The 16,240-nt window shown below is 40.6% G+C and overlaps 1 protein-coding gene across 2 annotated transcripts in view; it reads left to right on the top strand.

The window, feature by feature from the left end:
* Nucleotides 1-11,176: 11,176 nt before the first annotated feature.
* The window catches only part of LOC121954220 (serine/threonine-protein kinase MARK1-like), a 38,538-nt gene continuing 33,474 nt past the window's right edge, over nt 11,177-16,240 (top strand). For both annotated transcript variants that reach the window (XM_042501566.1, XM_042501565.1), the window contains exons 1-2: nt 11,177-11,500; nt 14,581-14,781. In XM_042501566.1, the coding sequence (XP_042357500.1) occupies nt 11,450-11,500; nt 14,581-14,781 (252 nt within the window). In that variant the 5' untranslated portion in view covers nt 11,177-11,449. The remainder of the gene's footprint in view (nt 11,501-14,580; nt 14,782-16,240) is intronic.

The following is a 16,240-nucleotide window of genomic DNA, read 5'->3' as shown; positions in this document are numbered from 1 at the left end:
ATCATAAAGTTCTGCAAAAACACTTTTACGGCCATTACTTAACATTATAACTCAAGAACAGAAGGTTAGAAACTTAGTCAGATGCTGAATTGATGACACTTATCTTGGGTTATTCAACATGTTGCATGAAAAAGTGTGAAATGTGTGAAAAAGATTCTGCTCAGCAACAAAATGAAAAAGATCTGACTTCATATACTGTATAATGGAAAATGCAGTGGTTATGTGAAATGCTCCGTTGCTCTTCCAATGCTTTTGGGGAAAAACGTAAGGATGATTTCATCTGAATATAACAATGATAAATGCAGTGAACATGATGCCCAGGCCATCATATCTATCTTATTTAAAGAGATCCAGAGGGGTTATAGTTGTAATATAGTATGTTGAGTCAATGTGTGCTGAGGGACAAATGTGAAGCCTGCACACACACACACACACACACGCACACAACATATTACATGTGAAATTGGTTGGGAGGGGTTTTATGGTAAGTTGTTACTCAATCATTCTGCTGTCTAGGGCTTTAGTCAGAGCAGCGTTGGGACATGTAAGATGATACACGATGTGTCATTGTTCCCCTAACCCCATCTTCAGCTCGCTGCTCATTGGAGCTCTGTGTTTTTGCTGTCCATGCATGATTCAACCCCCGCGAGAAAACATTGCTCACCCACTTTTTCTGTGACTCAACCATGTGCTGAACTCCCAAAAAGGAGCAACATTTTCAGGTTATGTTCTTGATTAATATTCCACTCAGGGTAATGGTGGAGATAATTTACTTAATCTCCCTGCACGTAGCTCAACATTTCATTAATCATTGTTAGATTTATTAAACAGATCAAAGCCAAAGTTACTGGATGAAGATCACAGAGAAGGAAAAGAGTCTTAAAAGTTCAGTAAGTTGAATGTTTGTTACCCTCTGTCCTCTCCTCACTACAGTATCTCGGTGATGCAATAACTGCCCTCAGTTTCTTACTGTTTTTTTTTTTTTTTTTTACACTAAACTTGTTTGGGATCAAATCTTCGAGAGCTGTTCATATTGAACAGTCACGTCTTTACACAGTCAAATTTTCCAGAAAGCAAGCAGACATTTCAGAATCAAGGAATTTAATATAAGACGATCAGTAAAAATGAGAAGTTGGTGGAGGTTAGCTGATCCTTAAATTCAGTACTTAAGTAGGGGCTTTTTTCTAATTAGGAAAGAAATACACCAGCATTACAATTCATACAGTATACAGATAGTTTTTCACCAACAGGGCCAGATTAACCCATTAAAGGGCCCTGGTGTAAAAATGAGGTGTGAGCCACACGCTGAGTCCCCCATTTCTTAGTCATTATTGTGGTAAGTTGATCTGAAAACAAATTGTTTTACAATATTTTACAGAACAATGAAGGCCTCAAGATCAAATATTTAAGCACATACTATTTTACAGGCAAACTTCTGTATTTTTCAACATGGACCATATTTTGTTTTGGTGTTTAAGTGGTTAAAGAGAATAATAATTTTTGAAAAACCACTCAGGATATGCACTGTCACTAAAAGTGCTTGTTTTTGCAACAGTCAGAATCTGATTTTTATTGTAAGTTGTTGTTGTTGTTTTTTTAACAACATTATGGAAAAAAAATCTTTACCTTCTTGTCGCTGACTGAAAATTAGACTTCTCCTTGAGCCAGACTTTGTAAGACACAATAAAAAAAATGACAGAATCAAGTGAAGGGCAAAGAAAATTGCTTAATTTCTTAATAAAGATATTTATTTGTACTTTCAGAAATCCATTATGTGTTGTCAGACAAATGAAAAGACAACTATGATAACAACACACCAAAAAACAAAAACCTCAACAAAAGGGTACCTCTTATAGGCCACAATATTATTTTTGTGGGACACTTCCAATTCCAATCTGAGTCTGTCAGTGGCAAAAACAAATACTTTAAGTGAACATATTGAGAGTGTGCTATTGCTCTGAAGATTTCACTGCAGCCTGTTTCATAGCTGTCAACTGCAGCAATCTCTCTTAGTAAAAGAACCACTTTCCTTTTTTAAAAAATGTTGTTCCCATTGTGTCCCACTTAGACACAAAAATGCTGGAAAATATGGTCCAGGTTGAAAATACCAAAATTTCCCTCTGAGGTAACCTATAATTTCAGTTTATATCATGATTTTGTGGTTTCTTTGGTGCATTCAGTGAAAACAAACAAATTTGCAATTGATTTAGTCACCACAAAATAATTGCCAATGAGTCTTTGGGACCCCTGAGGGCACCAGAGCAGTTTGGCTGCTTCTCCTGTTTGGTTACTCGGTTTGATTACACACATTTGCAGTATCAAGAAGATGGAACCTCTCACATCTTACTGTGTTTTGTGATGTCTATTAAAAAGGTAAAAACACAAAACTGACATGGTCAGCTATGTCAGACAGGTCTTGTTCATTTGTCTGTTTATTTTGTCATTTCCTGTTTTATTTTGTAGTACTTTACCTTGTCTCTGTCTTCCAGATCCTGCTCTTTGTGTCTCAGCCCGCCCTAATTGGCCTCACCTGCATCTTGTTAACCCTGTTTGTCTGTTTGTATAATCCCTCTATCCCTCTTCTCCCTCATGTTGCCAGCTGTAGTGCGTTCCCTAGTGTCGCCTCGTCTTTGCATTCCTTGTCTAGTAAGTCTCCTCATGTATGACCTTTTTGATCTCAGTCTTAAGCTTGCTCCTTGTTTGGATTTGTTTGCCTGAACTTTTTGATTACCTGTGCACCGACTTGGACTAATGTCAAATTCGGCCTAATCGTATCTGCCCCTGTGTGAGCTGTGCCTTTTTGAGTCCACCATTCTGTACCTGACTGGTTGTGTCAAAATGCCTTTTTTCAGAAGTCAACCAAGAGGCTCTATTAGGCACAGTGGTGCCTAGGGCTAAATGTTAACATCAGCATGCTTACAGGCAGTGACAAACATGTTGATGTTTAGTAGGTATAAAGAAATTTACCCTGCTGATTATATTAAAATAACATATTAGCATGCTAATATTTGGAGACATTTCACCGAAAACCACAAATTTCAACCCAAGGGCATTGGTTTCGTTAAAACATTTGTGGGTGGTGATGGGTGAAGAAGGGCAAGGGGACCACTGAAAAGAGGTTTGGGGGTCCTCTGCCAGAAAAGAATTTAAGCATCAAACACTTAATTCCCAGCATTCTGGTGATTTTCTTCTCTTTTTTTGCATAAATGTGTTCCTTTTCTGCATGAATTTATGATGTAGATGTCTTTAGCTTTGTCAAAATGAAAATCCTCTGTTAGGTCCATGTTTCAGGGATGGAGATAATGGTACATGTTCTAAGTACCAAGATGTATCTTTACCTATCATGGTGGCACTAGAAGAAAAGTCATAGGATAACCAAATTATTAATAAGAATATATTTTCTGGGATCAACAAACGCTGATACAAAATTTAATGGTAATCCATCCAGTAGATATTAAAGTATTTGAAGCTGTGAAAACTGTGACCTGATGGTGGTGCCACTGGAAAAATCAGTGGATCACCCAGGTCAGTATGATTCATCCTCTGAGGATCATGACTGATGTCTATACAAAACTGCATCCTAATCCATGTTATAGTTGCTAAGATGTTTACATATTTTGATCAGGACCAAAGTGGTAGACCAGCTGAGTGACATCACCATCCTTACAGCCATGCATCTCTGTGTGACTACAAACACACAGAAAACAATTAAAGCAAAAACTGGCGAGTGAGATGGTGAAACTGTTTAAGGTTCAGCAGAACTCAGATATTTACTGGTTTCTAAATTCTCGAGTTTTAACCCCAGGGCTTACATCACAAAAATGCTGTTGAAACTCAAGTAATTAATCACTTCTCACCGGGAAATCATTCACGATCACTTCATAGCGTGCCTTGACTTTATGTTCTCCTGTCTTGAACTCTTTCAGAGTGGGTGTCAGTGAGAGAGGTAAGAGGTGTTTTAATGGCGCAAGAGAGCGGGAGAGAGTGCATGAAGAGGTGAGAAATGAGTAGTTTATTGGATGGCATTTGAGATCGGAAAGACATGATGGGATGAGGTCACTTGTTAACACTGGCCACAAGTGCCACACGAGGGTGGCATAACCACACAAGGGTATTCACAAGGAGACACACTCACACATGCGTGCCACTCAAGAAATCACTCTCAAGGCAATAAGAATATACACCCGTCAAACAAATTAGCAGAACTAGCCATCCATATGTGCATGTTTGTGTATGTAAATTGTGAACTTTGCTGGTATGGTATGCTGCCCGGTGCCACTGCATGTGGCAGTTGAACATGTGCCAGGTCGTAAACACTCCCCGCCTGGTGCCCAACCACAGATGTCATTTCAATCAGCCTTCAGTCAGGCTGAAAAAATAAATCCTGGAGGTCCATACCTGTGTGATTACATTCCCTAATTATAGTTTGGAGCAGTAACTCTGAGATGACTAAACGAGACGGGCCCTCGGGGTGTTATGAATGTAATTATATACTGACAATTAATAGGCCCGCTCCTCAGAGAAGAGTTTGTTACATGATGACGTACCCAACCGTTTTAAGCTCGCCAGGGAAGCCTTTGAATTATGACATAATTACAAGGGAAAACATGATATACAAGGATGATAATTATCCCCAAGTACAGTAACAGTAAGTGGCTTTGCCTTTTATGATTCAAGTTCATATAAAGGAAAAAGCTGATATTTCTCCTCTGAGAGTCCCTCTACATAGTGGAGTGTTTATCATAAGCTGCTTGGTCAAAAGAGGAAATACCTTGGAGCTGGAGTGCATCATGTTAAGCCACAGCTAGTTCCATGGAAGTGTTGCTTAATTCAGCGGACGTTTGATGTGTTGCAGTACTGAAGAGTATGCACACACTGGCAAAGCAAACATAATAGTTGCTGAAACAAAAGAAGAAGTTGAATGCTGACGGGCCATGCATACAAATAGTGACACATAAGTCACACATAAGCATGTTTGAAAAGGCCAGAGTGCCAGAAAATGTATTGAATTTTTCTTGTACACTGTTGTACTTTTTACCAAAATCTTCTCTGGAAACCAAAATCTTCTCTTTATCAACCATCTAGTCAATCCATTGGCAAAAACAACAACAAAAAACTGCTGGCATTGTATGTTTCCGCAAACCATGGATATTTTAAATGTTAGTTAGTATGTGGTGGAAATGTTGAAACTTTACATGTCAAAAACACTGTGGTTGCCATGTGGTTATGTTTTGGCTTCAAATACCCAGCTTTGGGGGCACAATCCCAGCACAACTTGTTTGCTGCTTGTTGGTCTCAAACAGTGGTCTGCAGCTGTGCAGTATCTCACCTATAGGTGACACACCATATGCTATCCCTTCAAAGTCCCTATGACAAAGTCAGCTCATATATTACTTAACGTCACTTGTGAAATGTTAATATGATATGTATGACAGATGTAAATGTGACGTATTTGCAAAAGCGTATAATGTCAAGATTTTCTCCTGGTGACTGGGCTGATCTAAAAATTACTGCAATTCATTCAGTTCTTATCAATAAAGCCCTTATTTATAACTATTATAAGAAATGGCTAAAGTGTTACTTCTGTAATGATGGAGGTTGAGTCTGCCAGCTGGGCTTTGATTGGTCCAAAGTCAAGCTGAAGCAGGAAACACAAAGTTCAAGGGGGATAATCCTAAAAGGAAGGTCACTGCCAGAGTGGGGGCCCCACACACATACATGCTACCCTCTCCCTCACACCTGCATTAAAAAATAAGTTCACAGTATTTTAAGTCCGTCTTAAAGGGACGGTTCACCCCAAAATCATGATGTTCTTCCTCTTACCAGAAGTGCTGTTTATTAGATTACTTTGGTGTGAGTTGCAGAGTGTTGGAGATATCAGCTGTAGAGATGTCTGCCTTCTCTCAAATATAATGGAACTAGATTGAACTCAACTTGTCTGAAACACAACAAAGTCACTTTCCATAAATCATGACCCTGTTACTCAAGATAATCCACAGACCTTGTTGTACGCAGTTTTTGATATTATTTTTTTGGCTTTATTTGACAGGACAGAGCAAGCGTGGAAGAGGGGGTGAGAAGGGACGACATGCAACAAAGGGCCATGGGCTTGAGGTGAACCCACAGCCGCTGCAGCAAGGACATTGTCCCTAACCAGCACCCATGTTCACTAACCTACTGGGCGCCCCGTTGTGAGCAGTTTCATGTACTACAAGTATGAGGAAAAGTATTTATGACTTTGGGATTAACTTAAAATATTATGCTGTAAACATTCCTTTTGTTAAGAGATACATTTCTAATGGGCTTTTAAGGTACAAGTAAGTGATGGGGGACAAAATCCTGTTTTTTTTAAGCATAGAAATGTATTCAAAAGTTTATCTAAAGCTTTTGTGGCTTCAGCAGTCTGAATTAGACAAATCAAATGTCTTTCTTACAAAATTAACCCTGAAACCTGGACTGATATCGGCTATCGGCTAAGCTATTTGACCATTTGAAAGCTGAGCAAATTGGTTTGATTTCTTTCAAACACAGGGAGAAAAAAGCAATGACCAGACAAAAAATGTCCCGCAAACTGCAAGAAATTAGTCTAAGGTGACAAGAAAATTACCTTAAAATGTGTTCTAAAGAGGAGGAAAGGATTTTTAGAAAATTAACAAAAAAGGAGGAAAAATAACCCAAAAACAATATTCATAAATATAACAATTCAATTGGTAAAATTAATTAATTTAATTAATTTTAATTAATTCATTCATTCATTTCTTTAATTAAGTTCTTTTTTCATTGTCATTCTTTTTTTCTCTTATTTTCACATGAATTTCTTTTTTACAAAATTTTTTGCTTCTTTTTGGGTAATTTCTTGTTAAGTTGCTCATTACCTTCTTCTCATGTTTTTGAAAGAAATCAAACCAAGAGTTAAAGTCTTTTTAGTATGAAATTTCCAGCCTCGCTCCCAGAGAGTGTCAGAAAACAATCTAACAAAACATGCAGAGAAGACAAAGTTTTGCAGCTAAATCTTGAGATTCTCACTTACACCCGTTGCTCCCAGTCAACTTCCATCTCTCCCGCCCTGTCAGCTCACATCTGCCCTGGATTTTCAAGCCTTTTCATAGTTTCCACTTCCCTGCCATCCCTCCCAATACAACTTGGGAGAAATCGAGACAGTACATGATGTGTATGCAGCGTGTGTGAGCACATGCATGTGTGACAGCGATGAAGACAGGCAGGTGGAGGGGAGGCCAAGGGTGGGCGCGGGCTGTTGACGTGCCAGTCAGTAATACTTTTCCTCAGGTTGAGGTGTGCTCACCGGGAGGGTGTGTTGCTGCTGGAAAGCTCTGTAATGAACAGGAGGCTGGCTCTCTGCCTGATCAAATTCCACCACAGCCTCATATCTATCTTGCCTTCCAAAAATGTTCAGCATACCAGTGGGTTTTATTGACTTGTCAGAGCAGACAGCGGAGTGCAAGCTCTGCCTTGTAAGGTGTGCACTTAACACATTTCTAAAGCAGGAATTTCTGCTGATGACTTTGTGTTTGTAATACCTTCATGTTTTTAGCTCAAATTGATGAGAAGTGATTAGAGCCACAACATGTGTAAGAATAGTAATATATAGTAGTAATCAGGAAAAGAGACTTTGACCGCATTTATCCAAACCGGACCTAATCCTGTTGGCACATGTTCCTTTAAAATGAATAAGACCATGAATCCAATGTGAGCTAACCCCAGTTTGTGTCTCACATGTCACCATTACATTTCATTACCAGAGTAAAGCTATCAGTTTTCAGATAAAGAAAGGCAAAAAATATCATTTAACAACACTTACAGCGTATTTCCAGAATCCCCAAAGACTTTAAGCCATCTAGATGAAAAATATTCTGTCAGTTGCATAATGAAAAAGATTTTAAACCTGTTTCCCAAGGTGTGCATACAGTTAAAAATATATATATATATCTCAGGTCCAGCTGCATCGATTTTGATATTTTGAGTACTTTTTTAATTTAAAGTTAGTGTGTAGGATTTGGGGGGCTATATTAGGAGAAATTAAATACCTCCAACAAGCCGTACAGCCTCAGAAAATCACTGGTGTTTTTTTAAACTGTGAAACTGCCTTATTCAGTGTTTTCACCAGTTTAAATCACCAGGTCCATGTGTTTAGCAGAGTAAAACACCTCTGTGGATAATTTGGCTTCAGGTGAAAACCTCCTGAATGTCTGAATCTTAAATTATCAGAGACAAAAAGGTGAGCACACATAATATCTGACATGCCAAACAGTGTTGGAGAAACTGCATGAAGCTCCCGATACAAACCTGCTGAACGAGGAACACTGAAAGGATTCTAACTGGGAGTTCAGGCTTAGCACATGGGAGAAGTTTCAGCTGGTTGCAATCTGCAATCCTCACTGCTGCCACTAAATGCTACACACGGCTCCTTGAATATGAACCAACAAAAACAATATTTTTTTTCATGCAGTATCTAGAATATTGTTTCATTGAGATGGTTTTAAAAGTCTTTTCAGAACAGTAGGAAGGCTTAAACAACCTTTTCAAACATCACTCTGTATTTATTTTTAAGATGATTGGGTTTGCATGAGAAGCACAAACTGGGACTGAATGTAAGAATGCAAAACTCCACAAAACATCTTCCTTCCTGAAGAGGCTCTTCGTGATATTTCCCACACTTCTGCAGGATGTGTGCAAACATTGTTACTGACTGGAAAGCGTGGCTTGACTTTCACTGGTGAAACTGAGTCAGGCGAAAAGAGCTGTGGTAAAGTGCCAATGCTGACAGATGCTACTCCACTATCTGTCTCATAATGAGTTTAGTTTCTCCCCCTCTTTCTCTCTCGCCTTTCTACTCTTTCCCCTCACCCCCTGTCCTGCAAATACAGTTAACTGCATGACCATCCGCGATGAATGGTGGTTAACAGCTGCCTACTTTTTTGATGGTTGCCTGTGAGAGCATGTAATTGCATTTGGCCCTGGGTGTACATGCACTCATTAAACCAGTGTCAGTGCCCATTACATTCCACAGCAGTGCAACTCAGGTACAGAATGCAAATCTCAGGCACGAACACACTGCTCTGTGAATACCTCAGGTCGGGAGCACTAAGGGCCTCCGCTCAATACAAGGCCACAAAAAAAAAAAAAAAAAAATTGCATTTGTTGGTTTAAGGATAAATTCACCTTTCTAAGTGTTTAACTCTTCATCATCTGGATCAACTGTTTTCTTGTGCTATATTCAGATGCCTTTTCCTAGCATTTAAACCTCTAAAACCTGAGAAAGTTAGATTTACGTCAAAATCACAAGAAAAAACACATTGAGCAACTTGGCGAGAAATATCTCGCAAACTGCAAACTGAAAAAAACACAGAAAAGACAGACAAAAAAACGTAAAAGGTGACAAGGATATAATCTTCAATAATAAATAGCACTTTATTGAGGTTTTCTTGAGGTCATTTTTCTTTTTTTAATTTTCTTTTTTATTATTTTAGATATTTGTCTTCTTTTGAAAAAAAATGTTTCTTGCATGTTTTTCTCATTAAGTTGCTAGTTGCCCTCTTACCATGTTTTGTAGGAAATTAAGCCAATTTGCTCAGTTTTCAAATGGTTTAGATACATTAAGTCAGATGAATACAAAGAAAAAATGCATAAATGTTATCAAATCTAAAAAAGATATGAGAAAAACACAACCAACTGTCACACTATTAGTAGTAAGAGGATGCGTCTTACTAGAATAATTTAGCTGGTCCCAGTTGTTAGGGCTCAGTGAGGATAAGATCTGCTATGTTGGGACCTGATCCATACTGGGATCAGATGCAGAATTCCAAAAATGCCCATCTACATGCCAAGATTCAATGTTGGACCCCTTTTGTTTGGTTGAATCCATCTTATCTCTTTGCATATTGTTCTGGTATCTCCACTGAAAAACATTATGAAGACAAAACATTTTTCAATGAATGTGAGCACTCTGACCTGATGTGAAGGAGGTCTCCCTGAGAGGATGTTGTGGAGCTGAGATTGTCAAAAATAAACCAGATTCCTCCAAACCACAAAAACAGACCTAATGTTCTCAGTGGCTTTCAGCTCCTATATCCATCAGTTATTGTGATACGTTATGTCATGCTGTGTCCATTGTTATGGTTGGGGCCTCTCTGCTGTGTTAGACAAACCATCAGTCATGTAACACCCAGGAAGGTGCAACTGTCTGCCTGAAACTCCACTATAATACTGCAGGGACAAAGAAGATGTGACATCCCATACAAGTGATTCAGTAATGCACATTAACTCTTGTTACACTGCTTGTTCCTGATCACAATATGACATGTCAGTGCTTCCATGACTTATGAGAGAGAGGATAAAAGCTGAAGTTAATTCATGCACCAAAAAAAAGATAAATGATGGCATTATTTGCTTGGGCCCCACATGTCAAAACATGCAGATGTGCAATATATTGAAGGTGCAGTGTGCCACCTAGTGGACAAACTTTGCATGCACAACTGCATGCATGCATGCATATGTCACATTATCATAACTACACCCAGAAAAGAAAAAAAAAACAGGTAATGATTTCATTCATGACAAACACAAAATCTGTCTCTCAGTAGCATATTATCACTCAGAAGAAAAAAAAAATCATAATTCATGACTGGAGGGAACAATGAGGGGTGTAATGCTGTAATTGTCCAACAGATGGCAAAGTATGTCCAGTTTGCAGAGTGACACAGGCCTCACCCTTGAACTAGGCCTCTCTGTGGACACTGTTTACCACATTGTCATATTCAAACACTACATGAAATCACTGTTAAACCATATTTCCGCTCTCAATGAGTTGACACATCCAAAGAGTATTTATTTGATTTCTCTTATTCCAGCCAAAATTTGCAGCTTTATTCAGTCACGCTGTAAAACCACCTTGTCATGCTGCATGATGATCTTCGGGTTTTGCAGGCTGTTGCAACACGCCCGAGCTGGTCTAAATGTGCCGGACACTGCTTTAATTGTGTGCTTTAACTGTTTTGTGGTGACTTGAATAATGAGCTATAAAGAGGAGACAAAGGGAGAGTGTGTGTAGCCTAGAGGCAGAGAGAGAGAGAGCGAGAGAGAGATCCCTCCATCCTTCCTGGTGGGAGGTTTGAGATGCGCTGCGCAGACCCGTCCGCTACCGACGCATCTTCCTGGCCTGCCCCCCTCTCTCTCTCTCCCTCTCTCTCAGTCTCTCTTTCCTCCTTTTCTGTCTGCCACTAGCCTACCTGAGGGGAAGTGCACAAAGCCAAAAAGAAAATCTGGCGTGTCTGGTGGGCCCTGCGCGCGCTATGCTGCGGTAAAAAGGGCCGCTGTTTGCGGTGTTTACAGGGGATGTAGAGAGAGGGACGGAGGCACCGACGGACCGCGCCGTGTCTGCTCTGCTCTGCCCAGCCCGCTGCATCGCTTAGCGGCCTGCGAAGCACACAAGATGTCGACCAGAACGCCATTGCCCACGGTGAACGAGCGTGACACCGAAAATGTAAGTGCTTGTTATCCAGAGACACCGGGTGTTATAACAAACTGGACGCGGAACAAAAAAGCGACCTAGCTATGAGGCTATTTTGCGCACTACTCGGTGCAGGTTTATGGTTTTGGGGCTAGTGTTGCAGAGCGACCAATGAGCACTCCGGCTTTTTTTCTCTCTCTTCTCTTCCCCTCCGACGGGTATAAAAAAGCCCTGAATAACCTAGAATAAAGGTGCAGTTTGGTTATGTGTGCTCAGTTTCTCTACACAATACGGCTAGCCTAAACAACGCACTGCGTCAGTATGCTGGCTTTAATGATACACGCGGAGCTTGAATGTTAATGTTGAGAATGAAAATGTGGCCCTGTGAGAAAATGGTGTTGCTCCACTCGTGCTACTGGGGGTATTTTCTAGTCCACAACGTCAATATTTAGGGAGGGTGGGGGAGGATGTTGCCCTACTTTTCAATAGCAACGCTTGGTAGCATCGCAATGTGACATCCATCACCTATTGGGCCCTGTTGTAACTGCACGCTCAGTGCTGGAGAGGAGGAGGTGGAGGAGGAGGGAACGTGTTATTATTCTCCATTCTGCTGCCACGACACTGATACAGACATGTTTTTTTATATATATATTTATAACAGGCTAAGGAAACGGAGATTTCTCATTCACTGTGTGACGGAATGTTTATGAACGAGCTGCTCGCGCGCGCACACTCACGCGCTCACAAAGCACAGCATAATAATACAAATCTTTTGAGATGAGTCCAGATGAGAGCTGCTGTATGTATGCTGACAGGCTCTGACATATCTAGGTTCGTCAGATTTTTTTCCTGGAAACAAGACGAGGCACAGACTCGTATTATATTGTGTTACAGGCTGTGGAAACAGCTGGAAGCAGTCTCTTAAAGGTTATTCCCACTTTTACAAAAATAGAGCTTTCATTTGGGCTCTCTGGATTATTCATCTTCAGGTGATAAAATTTAAATTGAAAAATGCATTTCCAAAGTTATATAACTAATGATATCAGCCCTCTGATTGTTCTCTCAGAAATGCATCAGCACTAATGTAACTGTCTAATGCTGCTTTAGGTCTCATAGACATAAAGCACTGCCTCAGCAGCACTGGCAGTAGCCAGCCAGCCTCGCCTGCCTCTGTTAGACTCCATCATGCAGCCCCAGGGCCCACTAGCAGCTGAACTGCATTGCATAACAGCTTATTACTCAGAGAGACGAGTGGCTTTAAGTGCAGCAAAATAGAAGAAGCTCTCTCCTGGCTTTCTTATTTTTATGTGTGTGTGTCTGCGCAGGTGTGTGTTATTTTTTATGTCTGGCCTCCCCGAAGGACATAACGTCAGTGGAAGGGAGTTAATGGATGGACAAGTGAGACAAACTTTGTGTATTTAATTACCTGCCTGTCCAGATGCTCCTTGGTTAATTTGCAGAAATTGGAGGCAGGCCAAGTGTGTGTTTGTGTGCACATGCATGTCTCTGAAGGATGAACTGGTTTTTATGACAGATCTGATTTAAAGTTGGGTGAGCAGGGTTCCCATGGGTCCTTAAAAAGTCTTAAAAGCCATTTAATTCAATAATCTAAAAGTAAGGCCTTGATTGGCTTTAAAATGCCTTAAATGCATCTGTCAAAAGACTTAAAATGCTAAGATGCCTGGAAACAGGATTTCTTTTAATCATTTTTTTATGATGTTGCATTTTAAAGACTTGAGAAATGAGTGGTAATTACTTTTTATATGTTTAATTCTCTGAAGGCCTCTTGCGTCAGCGTCACACAGTTCAGGACAGTTGAACCAACAACACTCATTATTTTGTTTATAAGGCGGTGAAATGACATGTGGGAAAAACACAATCACCAAGTCATGTTATATCTTACAATGCACATTTGGGTAAAAAATTGTCCTTAATTCTGAATAACGTATTTTGATTCATGTTTAAAAAAAAAAGTTTTTGTCATTGTAAAATTGGTCTTAAATTTTGTGCAAAGAGGCATTTAAAAAAGTTTTTAAATGTCTTAAATCTAACTTGCTTTAAGCTGTGGGAACCATGGGAGAGTCACTTTTCTGTGGACATTTACAGACAACGCACATATTGCTCTGTCATGGAGATTCAAAATAGAGTTGTGGTGCATTAGAAACAACGATGCTGACTTTGACTGGTATCTAATCAAAAATTCCTCCTGTCCCTCCACACACACAAACCCACACTGTGACACTGTTTGAGTCCTGCAGTGTAGCTCTCTCCCCGTCAGGGTGTATGCTAGCTGAGGTGATGCGCACCCTGCAGGGTGTAGCGTTTCCCCGGTGAAACGGGAGCAGGGGAGCCTGGGTAACCAGACCAAGGCTTTATTCTCTGGCTGGGTGTGGTGCTCAGGAGCAGAGGATCATGGGATCTCTGACCTGGACTGACATCAGCAGCTGTCGTGGAGGAGACGAAACAGACCAGCAGAGACTGTGCGTAGCCTGTGCCAGCGCTGTACTTATAGCAAGCTGCTCCTAATTCACCTTCACATGCCATATCACAGGGACACTTGTTGTTATTGGGTTTGGCTTTGGAGCCAGTAATATTGCTGTCACTCTTGATCTGCACTGCACATTTTATAGGTATTTCTCAAAGGCAGACATTCAGAGTTTGCTTTCTTTTGTTATGAAGTCTTGTCTTGTTGCTGATTAGGTCTTTTTGAGGTTAAGGTGTCACAGAGCGAGAGGAGGGAACCTGATTCTCTCCCACACAGTTCCTCTTTGAGCTTGCATGCAGTGTACTACTATGTGTGTGTCTGTAAGTGTCGTTACAGTATATGCACATGAAGAACATCGGATCCCTTGCTTGTATCTGGGTTAATAGGTTCATCTCTGTTTGCACAGCGAATATCCCACCTTTGGCACACACACAAACCTCCACTGCAGCACTTTGCTGCATTGTTTGTGCGTGTGCTGCCAGTGTGTCGAGAGAAAGGGTCCTTTTGGGATCACTGAGTGTGTCATAAAGTGAGAAAGGTTTAAGGACTTGTATTGGTGTCTGTGTAAATCAGAGTTGCAGTCAGGGAATGAGGATGTTGCTGATCTCAACGTGTGACTTTCCTGCAGCACTCGTCAGTGGACGGCTTTGTTGAACCCCCAGTCCCCCCGACAAAGTCCGCGAGTCGCCACAGCTTGCCACGATGCCGCAATTCTTTCACCTCCACAGAGGAGCACCCCCATATTGGCAATTACCGCCTCCTCAAGACCATTGGGAAGGGGAATTTCGCAAAGGTGAAGCTGGCACGACATGTCCTGACTGGACGAGAGGTGAGACAAGTTTGTTTTATATTTTATAAATCATCTTTATATGACTGTTTTGTCCATTTACAATCCATTCTTCATCCCAAAACCTGCTTTATCAGCATCAGTCTTGTATTGCTCCATTTCAACAATAAGGGCTGCAACTACTTACTTACTTATTATCATATGAGTTACAATTTTATGCATCCTCCAGGGAAACAAAAGTGCAACAAGAACATGGTATAACATATTTATTTGCATCTTTAACCGTTTCACAGACAGATTTTGCTTTTATGGATGAGACACTGATTCTGCTCTGACTCTCAGGAAAATGATTGATCTCCCATCATGAATATAGTGTACTTGACCATGTTAGTTCCCCCCGCTCAGTCAGGTTAAGCCCTCTCTTTTTCCGCCTCTCTCCCACACTCACACAAACACACACAGTCACACACTCCTGACCTGTCAGAGTGATAGACATCCTGCTTTGGTTTGCCAGTAATTAAAGCTCCTGTTTCCCTGAGGAGAAAACGATGACCTGCGATCTGTTTGCTTTCTTTCACTCAGCAGGACCCACAGCAATCAGTGACAGCCCTGATCCACCTCAGATATCCTCTCATCTCTGTTTCTTTTAGGCACTGGCATCTTTTTATCCTCTAAGTTTCATTGTGTGAGTATGGAGGGCATCCATATTGTCCCAGGTCAAACCAGTAACAGTGTGAGCCACTCTGCGTCCTTTAATGCTAATGTTAAACAGGCATATTGGGTATGCTGCCCACTGTTTGCAGAGAAGGTCAGGTGCTGCTCGCTGTGCCTGAGTGCCCTTGCTGGCTCATCAGAATGCAAAGACATGGATCAGAGTGAGAGAGAGAACAGGTGGAAAGAACATAACCCACTAAAAACTGACGCTATCTGAGTTTGAGTCCAGCAAGACTCATACCGGCAAACATTTTTCTCACAGCTGAAGAAAAAAAAAAAAGGTTTACCTCTGTAGAAACACATAAGTGAGAGCTTTGCAAAGGAAAATCAGCAGTCACTTCTAGGTAACAGAGTGTCCTCTATGAGCTTGAGAGGGTGGCTACAGGATGTAGACACATATCATATACACACACACACACACACACACACACACACGCTCAGCTGCACTGATGGAAACATTTGCCTCTACCATATGCCCTCATCTCCTGCCCACTGGGGCAGCGATAATGCATTATTATCTATCAATTTAATTTGTCAGTTTTAAGTGAAATTCTATTGTAATGATAACACCTCATCATGGTATTGTTTAACTGAATTTTGTTGTCTAAAATAATTATTCCAAGATGCAAAAAAGTTCTTATTTGAGAGTGTAATGCGCAACAGTGGGACAGAGTTAAATACTGTGACAATCAATTTGGTGATTTTATGGTTGATTTTGGGCTCAGCAGTCATATTTTGAATAAAGAGCAGTGTCAGATTAAAAAAACTAATGATTATGTTTGGTTTT

Source organism: Plectropomus leopardus, chromosome 15 (genome assembly GCF_008729295.1).
Source record: "Plectropomus leopardus isolate mb chromosome 15, YSFRI_Pleo_2.0, whole genome shotgun sequence".
Classification (NCBI taxonomy): domain Eukaryota; kingdom Metazoa; phylum Chordata; class Actinopteri; order Perciformes; family Serranidae; genus Plectropomus; species Plectropomus leopardus.
The sequence above is the reverse complement of the archived record's forward strand: the minus strand, read 5'-3'. Positions and strand labels throughout refer to the sequence as shown.